Source organism: Podarcis tiliguerta, assembly GCF_965153285.1.
Source record: "Podarcis tiliguerta genome assembly, chromosome: 5".
NCBI lineage: Eukaryota > Metazoa > Chordata > Lepidosauria > Squamata > Lacertidae > Podarcis > Podarcis tiliguerta.
The window spans coordinates 95,958,940-95,974,037 of NC_139538.1; the positions used below are offsets into that span (position 1 = coordinate 95,958,940).

The following is a 15,098-nucleotide window of genomic DNA, read 5'->3' on the forward strand; positions in this document are numbered from 1 at the left end:
CATCACAATCTTTCTTCCTTCATTTTCTGCCTAGTCAGAGTGGCTGGGGAAACCCAGCCAGATGGGTGGGATAATAATAATAATAATAATAATAATAATAATAATAATAATAATAATAATTCAGTTTAAAGGTAAAGGTACCCCTGCCCGTACGGGCCAGTCTTGACAGACTCTAGGGTTGTGCGCCCATCTCACTCAAAGAGGCCAAGGGCCAGCGCTGTCCGAAGACACTTCCGGGTCACGTGGCCAGCGTGACATCGCTGCTCTGGCAAGCCAGAGCCGCACATGGAAACGCCGTTTACCTTCCCGCTAGTAAGCGGTCCCTATTTATCTACTTGCACCCGAGAGTGCTTTCGAACTGCTAGGTTGGCAGGCGCTGGGACCGAACGATGGGAGCGCACCCCGCCGCGGGGATTCGAACCGCCGACCTTTCGATTGGCAAGCCCTAGGCGCTGAGGCTTTTACCCACAGCGCCACCCGTGTCCCAATAATTCAGTTGACAGGGATGCAAAGAGGACCAAGCCTTAATATTACACATGCATTCCTTTACATATTAAGATGCAATGAGAATTTGTGCGTGCCCACTATTCAGATTTCATGTTCCCTCTTTAAAAAAAGAAAAATCTCCAGCACACAGGATAGCATTTTCATCTCAGAACTTTTCGTGCTCCATTGCAGCCTTACGCTGCTGTTGCTCACACCTTCAATTGATGATCCATTGTGATTAAGCATGTCTCTCCATACGCGTGGGAAAGCATGGTGGGGAGATGAATCCTGAGTGTCTCTAAAAAAAGTGAAATGCTGCACTCCTACACTCAGTTTGGCATACTAAAATTGTCCGCTTTTCACCAGCCTTGGTTATATTATTCATGCAGACTGCACTTAGCTTCCCATTGTTCCTGCTCTCATTGTTAATAAATGAGTCTTTGCTTCATCCAGGACTGGAACCTCCTTTAAGAACCATCCTCCATCCCAACAAAGTAGATGCTTATTAGCTTCAACTCCATTTAATTCATAGAGAGCTCTATACGTAGTTGTGCTCCTGGAAACCATGTCCCTTCCATGTATTCTTTAGGATCAGAAATACAATGTAAATTTAGCCTCTGCTGAAATAGGCTGCCCAAGTTTCTATTTGCTTCTTTCAAAGTTGCAGCAAGATTTTGATAAATTGGGGGCTGGAGGGGGGCGGACAGGACAGATTTCATTGGAAGGGCAACATCACAGCAAGGTTCCTCATCTTGGCTATACTGTATTCAAGATTTAAATGAATAAAGCTGTGACTTAAAAGCATTTGTTGTAGTTTCTTCTTATACCTCATAGCAAACAAAGCTACAGATAGTGCTAACCAGAAAGTTAGTGAACCTTGTTCACAGTGTGCTTTGCTTTAATTGAGTTTAAATTCCTCCTTGGCCACAAAGCTTACTTTAGTAAACTTGTGTCTGGTCACTCTCTTTTAGTCTAACCTGCTTTACAGGGTTGTTGTAAGGCTAAATCAGGCTTCCTCAAACTTGACTCTCCAGATGTTTTTGGCCTACAACTCACATGATCCCTAGCTAGCAGGACCAGTGGTCAGGGATGATAGGAACTGTAGTCTCAAAACATCTGGAGGGCTGAGTTTGAGGAAGCCTGGGTTAAATGATGTGGAGATTATGTACATTGATCTGAGCTCTCTGGAGGAAGGTATGGGGTAAAAATGAAATAAAAAGGTGTTCCAGCTGTTTCTGACAAGGAGTGCACTCAGGCCTTACTCTGCAGTATATTTTTTAATGGTTTAAATGGTTACTATCCAACACACCAGTCTACACCACCTTTATTTGTAGACACAGCTGTGTGATGGCCCATCTTTTTTAAGCTAACTGCCTTTTTGCTAGCCGGGCTGTAAATTTCATGATGGCTTTGCTTTTCAACCGTTCAGGTTGTCGCTACTAATTCTGGCACTTGGGCAAGATCTTGATGCATTCTACAGCTTAAATTATTTTGGCAATCCAACTGTAAGTTAATAAAACAAGGGAATGAATTGTAAAAGAGAAGAATAAGTTAATCACATGGCAACTTAATCGCTTTGAGCTTCAAAGGACATCCCACCACTGAGGTTCAACTATCGAAGCAGAATCCCAGGGGCTGAGAAAGAAACGGAACTGCATTTAGTGAAACGCCTGTATTTTGTGGTTGAAATGAGTGGTTTCCCTCCCCCATTCTAAACCAGCCAACTGGGTTCTCTCACATGCACAGAGGTTTGGGAGAGAGAAAAAGATCGCATAAACCATCAAGCAAAGACAACCAGGATCAAAATGTATATCTAAAATTTTGTTTCAACATAAAGCTATATGTCTAAATCAAGGTTCCCAGCTCACACATGCGTTTTCATGGAAACCTAAAGTTCTTTGCCTATAATCAAATGCTAAGGGAAGACACTGAGCAATTTGCCGTTGCTCAAACTGAGCACAAATGCACTTGATAACTTTTGCACCTCTCTTGCCTTGTTTGCTGTGTCTGATGTATACAGTGAAAGCTAAATCGAATGTTTTGTGTACTAGCCTATGTGCCCTTCAAAAGGGGAGGTCACTTTGGTGTAATTTCCCCTCCCCCATCTCCTCTGCCAGGGTGACAGTCTGATCATTGCTACTCCTGTGTCAGTTCCGAATATTATTGAGTACAGGGGGAAATATGACCCAGCGTTCATGTTCCACATTAGTCTGATTCAATCAAATGCCTTTCTCCTCTTTTCATTTTTGAACAAAAGCTCTCTGAAGACAAGCTTTGGCCAACCTTAATCATGCTGAGTAACGTTTTGCTACTTGATTAGTGCCAGTGAAATCATGGAGTTGACTGCTTGATTTGACGCTCTGAAAGTAAGGCTCCTGAACCATAAATGCTTCCAAATCAACTGTGTTTCAAAAGAGCTGAAAAGTGTCAGTTTTACAAATGTGCACACCCACACGCAAAGCAGAATCTACAACTGGAAGATACGTTTACATTTTAAATCATAGGGTGCTTGCAGTAAAAGGAGAAAGGGATTATAAATGTCCCAGATGTTGTATTCAAATCAGTTTTAGCGCAGAAGAAAGGGATTAAAATAAACCCACTAGGAGTTGATAATAAATAATCAAGGAACCCAGAAACTGATGTGCCCCGTGAATATAAGCCGATGCCGGGAAGAAGGAACGGTGGGGGGAGGGTGTTCAGATGAAAGATGAATGCAAGCAAGCCTGTTCATTTTAAACCCGGTCCCCATTCAGAATCCTCAGCCCTGCCTCTGCTCCTCCTAACATAGCCAGCAAAGCACAGTCTCTAAGATAGTAAATGCCGTTTTCATCAACTAACAAGGCAGAGCACATACAAATGAACCAATCAGGGGGTTTGAGTGAGCTATCAGTGCTAGGAAGCAGCTAGGCTGCATATTCCAGTTGAGTCACCACAGAGAAGAAAGTAGAAGTGGGGGTGGTGAAAAGGGAGAAAATAAATTACTGTGTGCAACTCCATCTGCAAACTGCTTCTCCCGCACTGGTATGTAATAAAATGTGTTGCTAAGATACGAGCTACTAAAGAAGTTCATTAAAGGACACTTTAAACAAAGCTGCCAGACTCTTTTCCCTTTAAAGACTGCTTATTTTGTTCTGTCCCTTATGATTATAATTAGATCATCTATATGAGGATTGCACTTCATTCAAGCCTACTCAGCAAAGAATGTTAATAAACCCACGTAAATAAGGCATGTGCACATATGATCTCTCTTTCTGTCTGTGTGTAAGTCTATGTGTGGTTTGTGCATGAATATGAGTTATGGATGTTTGGCAGGTGGCAGAGTAATAGAAACATTGGAGGTTCAATGCTTTTTTAAATAATAATAAAAAAAGAGAAATACATCTCTGCAGTCACCTCTTTCCTACTTATTCTTCTACTTTAGATTTTTCCCAATACCTTACTTTTTTACACAGTGCCCATACCTTTTCAAAATACATATCTTATATATACTGGAACACCATGGATAAGTTTGGCAACAGCATCAATGTTCTGTGCTAGAGTTCATGCCAAAGACTGTATTATATTGCATTCAATGGCTCCCAATTAGCTAAATACTGCAAACACCCCCCCCCCCGGTTTTTCAAAGCATGAACCCCTACCTTTTTTTGATATCTCTATGGTAGTTATTGATATGTGAATGGTGCCATGGACCCGCTGGGTAGGTTATGTGGAACCCCTGGGGTCCACGGACTACCAACTGGGAACCACTGAGTCATAAACAATGACATGAGGGTCAAGATTATTTATACTTTTTCTTAACAGATTCTCCCCTCCCCTCTTGCACCCTTTGACTGAGTTCTGCATACTTATCACCAACCCACAAAATGTCCTAGATGTTTAAGCATTAATGCTATAGGCCATTTGAACCAAGGTTTTGTTGTCAAAGAGGCTCTGAGTTTATCAACACAGTGTTAGGTCTGTTGATTTCTGTGGGTCTACTCTGCATATGATTTTCACTGGAAATCACCCAAGATCCTTAGAGGTTTGATTTGAGGGAGAGGATAGGGAAAGGAATGAAACATCATTCCCAGAGGGATTTACATTTAAAAAAAAAAAACATTTTTTCAATTTAATTGCTATGTTTTCTTTTAGGGGTCTTCAATCTATATGAAATTATAAACAAATTTATGTGCATGATGCGATTCTGCTAGAACAGAGAAAAGGCACCGAGTGTGATAAAGGTACAGAATCCAGCTTCCTGAAAGCTTCAATTTTTTTGCTTTTAAAAATAAGGTTTCTAGTCCTTAAGTGTGTGAAAAAATGACAAAGTAAGAGAAATAATACAAATGGGCTATTTTGCATAATGTATACAGGCCACAGAATGAAACATTCATTGGAGAGGAATTTGTACAAAACTGTCATTTTCCCTTGAAGAGGTATCTATAATCACCTGCCATGTTAAAAACAGTTTCTCTTGTATTTCAGTTACTAGTAAATATTATATATATTTTAATTATACCTTTCAAACTCACTTATGTGAGCATATTACCTTTCTGCCTGAATGAGATCAGGAGAATTATACACAAGGAGGGAGTCCTGACTTGCATTTCTAAATCAGTCATCCCTTCTCGTCTTTTTTTATAGAGAAAATCTTCAACTCACCAATAAATCTTTAAGCAATCTCTACTTGTTCAAAGAGCTCCAGAAAGTGGAAATTACAGAAAATACACTTTAAGCTGCACTGCATGTGAAAGGTATCAGTGTTCTCATTTGACTTCTGTGGCTCAAAATGCAATGCACCTCCCTCTAAAAAGGAAAACTTTTGGTAACCCGTTTTTATTGGTCCACTACTGAACGGAAAAGCAAATCCTTTCCAGATTACAAATAAAAATATTGCATCTCTCACAGAGGGAATAAATCACTGTTAATGTAAGGAAGAAAATCCTTGAGCAGGGATTCAAAGTTTCTCTTTCAAGCCCAATTACATACTCCTGTTGATTAGATGTAAGCAATCAGCCAAATTTTACATCAAACATTCTGTAGCCACAACTGCTATATTTAAAATCCCTGGAGCCAATTTCAGCTGAGGTGGGGGTGGGGGAGAGCAATTTCTCAAACACTCAAATCAACACAGCAGATGATTCCTGCAGAGGCACAAAGCTTCCACTAGAGAGTTTCATATCCTTAGAGCAATCTCAGTCAGATCTTCTTCTGTTTTACTTTCTGTCAAGGAAAGCCCTTTTTTTCTTCCATCCTAACCTTGAGTTTCAGGTTTAGCTCTTCCAGCGTTAAAATGTATTATTTCATACAGGGTTTCCTTTGTTATATTAACCATAAGGGGTTGTGTGTGCTGTGTTGAAAGCACAGCATATATTAGATTTCAATAGGTGCTTACTATTGGCAGGCGGAGGTTGTAGCTAGAACTAAGCCCCATCAGCAATTTCATATGACACTCTAAAAATTGCTACTACATGACAATAAGTAGCTGATTCAAAAGGAAAGAAAGAAAGAAAGAAAGAAAGAAAGAAAGAAAGAAAGAAAGGAAGGAAGGAAGGAAGGAAGCTTAAGGAAGAATATTTTATACAGAAGTAATTTCTAATCATCGTGCTACTTTTAGCAAAAAAGACTTTTTTAAGTGTTAATTTTTTACTAAAGTTAATATAACTACCTAGTATATATATTTTTTAAAATATACACCCCAATTTGCATTTCCACTGGATTCCTTTTGGATACATATCTTAAGTTTGCAGTATGGGCTGCATAATTTCTTGAAGGTAAATTCTTGGATCTTCCTCCAAAGTACAGGGCTACGGTATCAGTTTATCATCTATAGACAAAATAGCCTTATTTGACACCACGGAGCCATACAACTTGCTACTATTTTTCTCAGTTAAACATTGCGTATGCAATCCAGCCAAGATTAAGGAATTTAAATCTCACTGGGAAATTGTTTAAACAATTGCTTAAGTCTCACACAGAAATCAGTGGGACTAAGATTTCTGAACTGAGGGATAGCTCTGACCAAAAGGCGCTTACAGTGAGATAGTGCCACATCATTTATTAGATATAACAAAATCGTCAATACCCACCCGCTACCAGTGCAATCATAAAGGACCTGCCAGCACAGATTGACAATAGCATTGATACCATTTCCCAAACTCTGGAGACAGAGACAGAGTATCATAGAAGATGGAACAAAACTGAGGGCAACCATTCAACAAAGCAGAAGTGATACTGGACTTGCGTTAAGAAAAAAAATGCTGCATTTGGTCATAATGGTCTCAGCTCCATGCTCACTATGTTTCAGCTTAATTGGGGTTTTTGAGCAGAGGTTGGCTGACCATCTGTCATGGATGCTTTAGCTGCGGGGGTTGGACTAGATGACTCTTGGGGTCCCTTCCAAGTCTACAATTCTATTATTCTATGACGTAAGAGAGACTTATCTCATAGGGCTGATACAGCGATAATTGAGCCAATGAAACATTCTTGCCTGCTCCAAAGCTTATCTAAATAAAGCTTTAAGTCCTCATGACTTCAGTGGGAAACATGCTCAACTCTTTTTATACAAGTCAAAACTCTTGGGTCCATGAGCTCTTAGGATCCCAGTTGTACTGCTGCAAAGAAATAAATGCCCAGGCACCTTTTGCTACTTCATACATGGATATAATTTTCTTTTACAAACCTACATCATCAAATACAACTTCTTGGAACTTCCTGTTCCTCCATTTCTTCTTTGCCCACACATATGACCTTCCCTTTTCTTTCTTGGATTAAGCTCTATGTGAATCAAATGATTAAACCAATGGAAGATCCATTGAAACAGGACTACTCTTCACCTAGAGTTGCAAGGTCAAAAACCTATTCTGGGTTTCTATAGCCTCCTGAAACAAAGGACCGTCCCTTAAACACAGCCTTATTGATCACCATACTGGACCTAAGGTTTGACAGGGCTGTATTCAAAAGAAAATTGTTCAAAATAAAGCAACATGTAGAAACACTAAAACTGCTCATGAATGCCACATTAACTGGCTGATTTAGCCAGAGTCCTATGCAAAAAAATTAAGCTGGGAATTAAGGTTTGCTATCTGTAGGCCTGAAAATATACTGAAAGAATAATTGCTAAATGGTGCATGATCTAAGATTAGGTCCCTACAAATTGCAGCACACACAACAAGTTTTTTTCAGTGCTCATGCTATCCTAAAATCAGCTGTTCAATAATCAATTTTGACTCACTGCAGATTAGCTGTCCTCAACATGTAACAGGTAGCAAATATCTTTAAGCATTAAACAAGAACAAATTCTAAACAGCATTGTTGCTAGAATTCCTTTTTCTGAACAGACAAAGACATTGCAAGGAAAACATTACTAAATCACAGAGATAATCATCATAGTCAGTTCCTCTAATGAGGCATCATGGGATTACTGGAGTTATTATAAGAGTCATCTTATTGAAGAAATTCAAAGTTAATTGAAATCAATTGTACTGTTCTGACAGCAGGTGTTTTAAGTGGCTAAGATATCAAAGCGAACTCTTTAAAGCAGTTACAACAAATGTTACATTCACTTTTCTCAACCTCTAGCACTTCCAAGTGAAGAACTACAATTCCAGTTTGCTGTGTGGTGTTTTTTAAAGCAATCTTTCTTCTGCCATCAAGGTTTCTATGGAACAAAAACTGGTCAAAATATCCTTCACTGCAGTGGATGGCCTGAAGTTCATCTGCTTCAGGGGTTTATAGAAGGGGAAATAGTTATCCTTAGCGGAATTTCAAAAGTTTAATGATTTGATTTCCATTTTGGCAACTATTTTTCCCAATGAGGTGCCAAATCTTGCCACAACTATATAAAACAAAGAAAATGTTTAGCTGCAAGTGTATAAAATGCATTCTCTCGGTCATCCTCTATTTGCAAGTAAGGTATTGGTCACGATCTGAGTGGCTCCACTCTACAGTATACATAGAAGACTTCCCTCCTTATAGAAGAGCACATGAAGTCTCTGCACACACAGAGCCCTGGATCATGGCTCCATCTTCTATTTTCATTGATACTTATATTATCTACTTTATTTCATGCCTAACCAAAGGAATCACTGAGCTCCAGGAAAGTCATTAATTTCTGCTGAAACATGTGTAAACTGTGCTGCCATTCCAAGACACCACCTAGCTACCTTTGATTTGAAAAGCCCAGCAAAAACAACCCCTTGGAACAGATAATATAATACGCTCCATCAAAGATATAATTTGCCTACAGATTCCCAGTGCTTAAGAAGAGCACCTTAATTCCGAGAAGTCTAATGCATCCCAAGAACCTACTTCCAGTCAGATCATAAACACCAAATGACAGTCAACAATTTAATTCCAGATATGCTACCCTCAAAAGGCAAAACCAGCAATAACACTATCTTGGAAGAGTCTGTCAGAGACTAATGTTGATTTCTATGTAGGTAGTAAATTACAGCAAAGAAATGAAGCAGCGCCCAAGTGAATGGCATATACATAATGCCTCTCAGGAAGACATATTTTTATTGCTGTGCTTCAGGACAGGCTTCTCTGAATCGAGGGTTCATCAGCAATGAAAACACAGCAAGTCTTCCACATGCTCACTGCTGATTTCCAAGATCTGCTTTACGAGTCAATACTAATGTCAGGTTAGAGTTTAACTGTGCAATTATTAAGTAGGCAGTTCAAAAAAAAAGCAGCAAGAGGAGTTAAGCCCAGGCAAACATGCAGCAGAGTGCTTCAGATGTGCAATGCTGAAGGACAATGCTGCTTTTCAGTGAAGGCCTTTTATTTACATATACATGCTTGTTCCTTGACAGTATAGATAAAAATGTTACAGCTGTTCTGTAGGTGATGGGGATTCAAGGTGTAAAAGCATTGGACCAACTAATGGAGTCTTCACACATCATATCTTGTTAAAGAAGAAGTAAACCCATTCTCAAATAGTATTACAATTCATCAACATTCTGGAGGGAGGGGTAGAATATGCAGGTACACTAATGTTTGCAATGAACAGAACCCACGCTCTGGCTTTGACTTTGGGGACAAAACCCAAAATGAAGTATTGATTCAAGATGCATTGGGGGGGGGGGACTGCAATCCATCCTTGAAAATATTGCCGAAAGTATTTAAGTCTATAGGAGAAATTAAATTAAATTACTCCAGCTAAGTTGCATCCTATATAAATCCATTTTTAAAATTGGTAATATCCTCAAAACACTTCGCATTTGTTTTTGGAAACCTTGATTTTAAAAAATTATAATAATGGATGAAGCCTATTAAATTAATCAGGTGGTCATAATAAGAATCTGATGCATGGAACAAAGAACAGAGAAGGATTTCTCCTATCTTCACTATACACCCAGGGGCAACAATCCAGCACGGCACAGCAAATAAATAGGATTTTTTTTCTGTTCTCTACTTTCTACCCTGACTAGTGGGAGTGGTGGGACTCTGAATGTGGAGGCCACACTGTTAAGCCCCATTGCTGCCCACCAAGAGTTTGAGTTGGTCTCTAACACTGCAATGCCAAATGGGTCTCCCCACAGGGAAGTCAACTTGAGTTCAGTGTAACACTATGTCCAACTAGGCATAGAGGAGTCTATCAGCAGTGGTGGTGCATGACATCTAGTTGTACACTATGGAAGAATTGCAATGGTGTATGTTCCTCCTACATGGGAAGTTTATTGAGTGTTTTTGTGATGGTGTCCTGCTTCTCATAAGCATCTGGTTGGCCACTGTAATAACAGGATGCTGGAACAGATGAGCCTTTGGTCTGATCCATCACAGCTCTTCTTATGTTCTTATCTACGTGCAGCTAAGGTAACCTGAATCCAACCCAATGGCCATGGCCAATATATGTGGCTGGTATGGTTACACATATTCTATTTTCTCTTTCAATTAAAAATGAACACAAAACATGCATAAACATAGAGCCTCTGGGTTGGGCAGTCTTCATTCCCATTGATCCCAGATTAGCCCTGTTAAAGTCACTGGAGTTATGGACTGCAGCCAGAATTTCCATAGCATTTTCACCCAGTCACATTCATGAGTTCCACATTTGCAGAATGTAAAAACAAAAATAGTACCTGAAAGATATGGACGGGAATATGAATAACTTGAACCAGTTAAAACCAACATTCCTAATTCTACTTCCCAGAGGTCTGTTTAAATGTTTCACAGTGAACTCTGTGTTTTTTGGAACGGGGAGTCTGATTTAAAACATGAAATCCAAGCTCACATGCAGCAGTCCTCTTCCATGCGAGGCAAAAATGGGAGGAGAGCTTTGGACCTTTTCCTTGAAGAAATAACATTAATTGTATCAAAATCTGACTCCAGCAACTTTGTGATCTGTATTTAGGCTGAGGCTTTAAAACTCCTATCACTCTTCTCTCTGTGCAAAGGAAGATTTCCTATCTGGCCTCCAGAGGTGACAGTGTGCAGCACAAGAAGACACGGCATCAGCATCTGGTCTTATACCATTGTATAAGTTCTTGTTGCATAAAGCAGGCAGAGGAAGCCTCTCGATGGCATCTGCACTTTTCAATGTAAGTAGCAGCTGAATCCAAGGACTAGTTAGCTCATTGCATAATTTGGAGGGGGGGCGGGGTTCTTTTAGTGTAGCACACAGGCATTGTTGACGATTTAGTTCACAAAGTGTTGCATGAGATTGTAAATGTCATCCTGCACCCAACAGCTGCATCGAACCCTAATTTTCCAAGTATGTCTCTTTGCCTTATCTAAATTCCAGCATGGTACATAATAAACAGCTCACCAATTGCTATCATCATAAAAATTTCAATAGCCTTGAAATAGTTGTTATAATGCAGAGAGGAACAATCACTTTAATGCAGTAAAACCAACCACCACCGACTATTTCCCTTTCAAAGACAGGAAAACATAAACAAATGTATTCTCGGCAGTGTGAGGCTGCTACCTTGCTTTAATAAATTCTCTACTCGGTGTAGTAGCAGAATCAAAATAGCACAGTGTTTTACCCAACAAGAAAAAAGGACTAACTGCTCTAAGCTGCCGCTTCTGTGCTGCTTCCTTCCCCCAAAGAAAAGAAACTATCTGATTTGATTCCATACAGTGATTAAACATCTTTGTGCTCTGCTGAGTAGGGTATTCTGTCCCCTCCCCCACTAAAAAAAATGGCATCAAAGCAATCAAAATGGTAATGTTAAGCATGAATGGGGGGCCCATCCCCCCCCCCGCCTTCAAACTCTGCAGACTTTTCTCCATGTCATGAAGAAACCAACACCCCTTCCTCACAAAATGGAAGCTTCCACTACCAAACTGAGCGAGCTGACAAATTCTGGGCTGCGATCAATCGGGACAGGGAGGGAGGGAGTGGCGGCGCTGGAAATGCTCGCACACATCCAGGCACGGGCAGATCAGATATGCAGCCAACGTCGCCTCGGGCGCGCATTCAGCGGGCGAGGAGGAAAAATAGGCACGGCTCACTTTTTAACTTCCACCACAACTATACATATGGAGCGGGAGGGGGGGGATATTCCTTTCCGCTCTCCGTCCACCACCACCGGCTTCCTCCCTCCCCTCTCCCCGCCCCCCGGGTACGTATGGCGAAGACTCCTCGAGAGGCTGCAAAGGCTGCTTTTAGGCCGGGCGGGGGGCGGAATATGATCCAGGCGCTATTCCAAGTTTTGGTGCTGAAAGAGCTGCTGCATTCCGAAGGAATCGCGATCGATTCAGCCGAAGGAAAAGGGAAAGGAGGTTGCGCTCTCTCGCTCTCTCCGCCAAAGGGGCTTTTGCAAAGCTGCAGGAGCAGGCGAGGAGGGGGGAGGGGAGGGGAGCCTGGCGAAAGTTGGCTTTGATGGGGGGGGCGGGGGGAGGGGAAGGGACAACCCGGCAGGTCATCGACTAGATTTCTAAGCCGCTGCGAGATTCGTGCATTGGAAGTACCGAGAGTCGAACGGGGCGGGGGGGGGCAGGGAAGGGGGCTCCTTGTATTGTGTGTGTGGTTGGGGTGTGTGTGTGTGTCGTTTTTAAAGCTCCAGAGAGGCGCGGGGAGCTGCTGCTGCTGAGCGTGCCGTGGCATCTGTTCGTGGTGCTGAAACGCAGCAAATCCCCAGCCCCGCGCCATCAGCTGATCTCAACACCAACTCACAATGCCAGACAACTTTCTTTCAGCTTGGAAAAGGGGCGAGGGGAGGTGGGTGGGAATGGAGGGGAGGACGGGGGGGGGATCCTTCATTGCCCCCATACACACCAGAGACACCTTCACAGAGAAAGGCACAAAAAAGAAAGTTTGTTGGAAGGAAGGTGGGTGAAGGCATCTCTTTCTATAGTGTCTCGCTTCTCCCTCCCTTCCCCCACTTTACCCCCCTCAGATTTGCCTAAGTAGACAAAGCTATGCAGGAGGGGTGCAGGGCTGTGTGTGTGTCTGTGTAAATGTATATACATGAACTCGATTCCGAAGCCAGCAGGTCAGATCAAGCCAAAGAAAGAAGACGTGTGTGGAGTGGGGGGGGGGGAGGGGAGAATATATATATACACACACACACACATATATATACATATCTGTATCTATGGAAGCAAAAGCAGCTTTCCAATCAAAACCAGCACTCAAGGCTTTCGAAGTGGGATCAGTCCCCTTATTCTCAACTCTCTGCTTTTGCACGTTGCAAGGAAGTGAAAACAAACTAAGCAGAAGACCAAATAATTTCCCATATTCCTAAAACATGTCGACCAACTCAAAATGGACGCCTCGGTGTGAGTGTGTGTGTGTTTTTAAAACGTCTAACTACAGCATATCTCTTTTTGTGTATTATGGTTATTAATATAAACACAGTGCCTGGCAAGGCAACAGAAAACTGGATCCCTCATCTTTAAAACCTTTTCTCACTTTAGGCTCCCTTTAGTAAACATGAGTGTTTTATTCACTGGTGCGGGTATTTTTTTTTTTCTTCCGGCCAACGCGGATTCTTTGAGAATGTTTAGAAAGTGCTTTGTAAAAGAGAGAGAGAGAGAGAAAGGAAAGGAAAGGCAAAACCCCATCCACAGACACATAACTGAATCGATTCATTCTTACTTGTTTTTCATTAAGAGCAGCTATTCTCGATTGCCTCTCATGGATTTGTTTCTTAAGATCACCGTTCTGTAAAAATGGCAATAAAATGCAGATTAGAGACCAAGTGTAAACTAAAGCCAATTCAGAGGAAACTTGCGCTTAGGAATTGTTCGGGGGGCAAAAGCCCAACCGAAAGCATGCACAATAAGGAAAGGGGGTGGAAACAGAATAACCCCCTTAAGTAACAAAGCTCAGCCCGGTCTTCAAAATGAGATCTCTTACTGATAAACTTTCTCATCCTGCTGTCCCAGCAGAACTGCACTTAACACAAGAAAGCTAAAATACTTAAGAGGATGGGTTTTAAAAACACACACTCAACACACACACACACACAACAGATCTGCATTTACCTGTGGATCTTGCTTCATCTGTGCAACTAGTTTCTTTTTTAAAATGCCCCTTAAAAGAAGGAACTAGAAAGAGTTTCACGTGTAATGGATTTTTTAAAATGTGTGTGTGTGTGTGTAAGGGGGAGGGTGGGGGTCTGGAACAAAGAGGCAAGTAAACACAGCGAGTCAGTTTCAAGCAAAGCTCATAAATATTCAAGTCTCGTCCTAATCTCTCCAACACACATACACACACACACACACACACACAAGTGCCAACCGCAATGTTAACTCCGGATCGCGACAACAGAGACACACACACACACACACACACATACGCCAAAACTCAGCCAAACAAGCTGGGAAACTACTTTTGTGAAGTGGTCCACCCGCTGAAGGGCAGCGGAGGGGGGCTCCCGGAGACTCTCCTCTCTCCCCTCCCGAGACCCGCTTTCCGCCCCCCCCCCCCGGTCGAGAGACCCTGCGACAAGGAGAGCCCCCCGCCACTCGGGAAGCACGCGGGGCTGGTGCTTTCCGAGTCCCTTTCCGGCGGCCTCCGTCTCTCTCATTACCTGGTGACACTGGATTTCCACTTTTAACGCCTCGGGCAAGCGGCGCAGCTCCATCCTTCCAACTTGCGAGGCACTTTTCGCCCACTTTCGGATCCCCGCGAAGTTTGGTGGCTTTTCCTCTCCCCTCACCCGCCCCGCTTGGCAAGGAGAAGCCGCGGCAGGCGAGCCGGGCGAGGAGGCGAAGCGGCGACCCCTCGAAAAAGCGAGAGCCAGGCGCTTCCCCGCGCCCCCCCGTCAAAAAGCGATAACAACAATCGAAAGAAACAACTAGTCAGGCTGCAAAGCAAGTTCTTTGCCTCTTTGCTGAGGGACACGGACAAATCACTCACTTTCCGCCAAAGTGGGGGGGAGGCTACCCCCCGGCCGCCCCCCCGGCCCGCTATCCCCATGGGCCCCTCGCCCGCCCCTGCTCCGCCCAGGACCCGCCGAACCGCCTCGCCCAGCGCCGCCGCCGCCCCTCCAATGGGGGCCGAGGAGACTTCCAAACGGGAGGGACTATATTTCCTCCGAGCGCGCGCCTTGATTTCACTTTGCCTCGGGAAAAGTTGTGCCACGGCTGCCAATGCTAATTCGGAGTTGCCCGGATGGAGCGAGGCAGGGCGGGGGGAGGAGGAGGAGGAGGAGGCGAGAGGGAAGGAGCCCCCG

At 42.8% G+C, this 15,098-nt stretch overlaps 1 protein-coding gene across 4 annotated transcripts in view; it reads right to left on the reverse strand.

Annotated features, from left to right (window-relative positions):
* Positions 1 to 14,854, reverse strand: part of PHF21B (PHD finger protein 21B) — a 184,369-nt gene extending 169,515 nt beyond the window's left edge. The window contains exons 1-2 of one of the 4 annotated variants that reach the window (XM_083440792.1): positions 14,454 to 14,854; positions 13,517 to 13,582 (exon numbers count right to left, since the gene is read on the reverse strand). In XM_083440792.1, the coding sequence (XP_083296918.1) occupies positions 13,517 to 13,582; positions 14,454 to 14,507 (120 nt within the window). In that variant the 5' untranslated portion in view covers positions 14,508 to 14,854. Of the gene's footprint in view, positions 1 to 13,516; positions 13,583 to 13,905; positions 14,086 to 14,453 lie in introns of those variants that run through there. The other 3 variants (XM_083440794.1, XM_083440793.1, XM_083440795.1) reach the window with 3 other exon arrangements.
* Positions 14,855 to 15,098: the final 244 nt, after the last annotated feature.